A 2,888-nucleotide genomic window follows, 5' to 3' on the forward strand; every position below is an offset into this window, starting at 1 on the left:
CTGTCCCTGATGTCACTGCAGGCTTGGCACATGTCAGTGCGGCACTCTTCTTGCCCTCTGCACACCCAGGACTCTGATTTCAGAACACTCAAATCTAGAAGGTTCTGGTAGCTTGCACTGCCTGAAGCAGATGAGGAATGACAGGAGACTGCACGTTCCCTGTAGCTTTTGTTCATGTTTGCGCAGGCGGGGATGATGTCGACGGCTCCCCTGGTTGCCTCCCCTAGAGCTTGTCAGTGGTGCCCAACATAGATCCGGTGGCACACATGTGATGGACAGTCACGCCTCTGTCTCCACCTGCTCCATACTGCTTCAGCCCAGCCTTCCTTGCCTAAAGGGTGAGGGTGGCATCAAGGGTGCGATGGAGTGGCATGTTCACACGAGCTTTCTTTTCTTCGAAAGGGAAGGCCAGGACATAGAACAAGCCTGTAGCACTGTGCAGATCCCTGTCTCCCCAGTTCAGGACCACCTCTGTGAAGTCATGAGGAAGCCCTCCATTTCCCTCTCCCCTCCCCGATTCCCCTGAAATCATGCAGACAGTGAGTGTCGGTCTTTTGCCCAGAGAGTGGGGGCCACGTCCAGCCTCTCCTGGCACCTCCTTGTGAAGAAAGCATTTCGGCCGATGTATTCAGGTTGGCATTTCTGTGGAGGGAGATCCTTGTCCTCCTCCTAGGCCTTCTTCATTTCCCACTCCTGAAGTACAGAAAGGCGAGACATGTCAGTTTGGTAAATTGTCTGCTGTGCCTTGGATAGAAGCCTTCTGCCTAATTAGAGGAGCTCCCCACGGCCGGCTAGAGAGCCTTGGGTGTCCGCACCCCCAAAGCCTGAGTATGTCACTGCCCTATGCTGGTCTCTCGTGTCCCCTCATCCATTCTCAACATCATTGCCAGATGGTCTTTGAAAAATGCAATTCTTATCCAAAAGCACTCTGCTCAAGCCTTTCCAATGACACTCCCCACCCCCCCATGCCATTAGAAAAAAGACTCCAGCTGCTCAGTGGCCTGCAGGACTTTCCATGAAGGCCTGGGAGCTGTGGCCCATGGCCATATCTGGCTGCTGCTTTTCCTGGTAAAACCTATCAGCTAAAAATGGTTTTCACAGTTATAAATGTTGGAAACAATCAAAAGAAGTGTTTTGGCTGGGCTCGGTAGCTCAGCCTGTAATCCCAGCACTTTGGGAGGTCGAGGTGAGTGGATTGCCTGAACCTGCGGGTTCGAGACCCACCTGGGCAACTTGGGGAGCCCTCATCTCTACAATAAACCAAAAATTAGCCAGGTGTGGTAGCGCACGCCTGTAGTTCTGGCTACTTGGAAGGCTGAGGTGGAAGGATGGCCAGAGCCCTGCAGGGCGAGGCTGCAATGGCCGGAAGCGTGCCACTGCACTCCAGTCTGGGTGACAGAATGAGACTCCAACTCAAAAAAATAAAGTGTCTCACAAGACATGACAATGACATGGAAGGCAGCTGTTGGTGCCCCTCATAAGGGGTGCCTGGATGCAGCCTGCTTGCCACCACGTGCATGCCATCTATGGCGGCTCACATGCTGCAGGGATGAGAGGCCGTGGAAGGCTGTACCATCCAGGAGCCTTCAGCTGTTGCCGTTGGACGACCCAGTTGGGTGGGTGGTTCTGACCCACCTCCTCCCACTCGCCTTGCCCCTTCCCAGAGTCACGTGGCCATCTCATCTTGGTGTCCCTCAACAAGCCCAGCCTCTTCCCACTTCGGGCCTTGGCACCACTCTTCCCTCCCCAGGTCACCTTCCCTCAGACCCAGCACGGACCACTCCTCACACCCCACTAGCTTCCTGCTCATGTGATTAAAACAGTCAGCCCTGCCCCATCACCTTCTTTCCCTTTCCCTTACTCTATTTTTCTTCAAAGTACTTATTACCACCTGGCGTCACACTCTATATTTATGCATTTAGTTTTGTCTTCTCAATGCTATGAGGGCAGGAACTTTTTTTTTGGTCCTGAGTTAGGGTCTCACTCTGTTGTGCAGGCTGGAGTGCAGAGGCAGAATCATGGTTCACTGCAACCTCAACTTCCTAGGTTCAGGTGATCCTTCTGTCTCAGCCTCCCAAGTCGCTGGGACATATCACCAGCCCCAGCTAATTTGTTTTTGATTTTTTTTTATAGAGATAAGGTCTTGCTGTGTTGCCCAGGCTGGTCTCGAACTCCTGGGCTTGAGTAATCCTCCCACCTTGGCCTCCCAAACTGCTGAGATTACAGGTGTGAGACACCGCACCTGGCCAGATTTTTCTGCTTCTCTGTAATGTGACCAGAACTTAGAACAAGACTGGAAGATAATGGGTCCTCAACGAATATTTGTTGAATGACTAACTGGGGAATAAAAATGAAGGCTCTGCCCTCCCAAGCTCTGAAGTTCAATTTCAAGTTGAGGTCGTGGCTCCAGCCTAGATATAGAGCCATGCACTTGAAAAGTTTGTGCTGGTGTGATTCCCAGACTGCCGATTCCCAGAGCATTGCTGGCTTGAAGCCAGTCAACAGCTGTCCTTCAAGCGCATTCTGATGTGAGGCGATTTTATAAAGGATTGGGCGCTGCTGGTCTCTTCCCCCTCAGTTGGTCCCCGCCCACCACCCACCTCAGCTGGCCTGCACTCTTCCACATGGCGCCCAACTCTGCCCCAGCCCTGGTCCTCTTTCTTGTTAGATACTCTTTGTAGCTGTATCGCTTTCTAGAACTATCTTTCTTACATTAGCAGGGCACTTCTGTGACATCTGTCTCCTTCTACTGGCTCAGAAGCTCCCTGAGAGCCAGGACGTGGTCTGTCTGGCCCACTGCCTTTTCTTTTCTTTTCTTTTTTTTTTTGAGTTGGAGTCTCACTCTGTCGCCCAGGCTAGAGTGCAGTGGCACACTCACAGCCACTGCA

General features: G+C 52.3%; 1 protein-coding gene across 1 annotated transcript in view; it reads right to left on the reverse strand.

Annotated features, from left to right (window-relative positions):
• Positions 1 to 669: 669 nt before the first annotated feature.
• AFAP1L1 (actin filament associated protein 1 like 1) overlaps positions 670 to 2,888 on the reverse strand; it is a 39,928-nt gene continuing 37,709 nt past the window's right edge. Inside the window, exon 19 of the mRNA XM_021715717.1 lies at positions 670 to 693. Within this exon, the coding sequence (XP_021571392.1) occupies positions 670 to 693 (24 nt within the window). The remainder of the gene's footprint in view (positions 694 to 2,888) is intronic.

Source organism: Carlito syrichta, unplaced genomic scaffold (genome assembly GCF_000164805.1).
Source record: "Carlito syrichta isolate Samal-C Ts95f unplaced genomic scaffold, Tarsius_syrichta-2.0.1 Scaffold307326, whole genome shotgun sequence".
NCBI classification, from domain to species: Eukaryota; Metazoa; Chordata; class Mammalia; order Primates; family Tarsiidae; genus Carlito; species Carlito syrichta.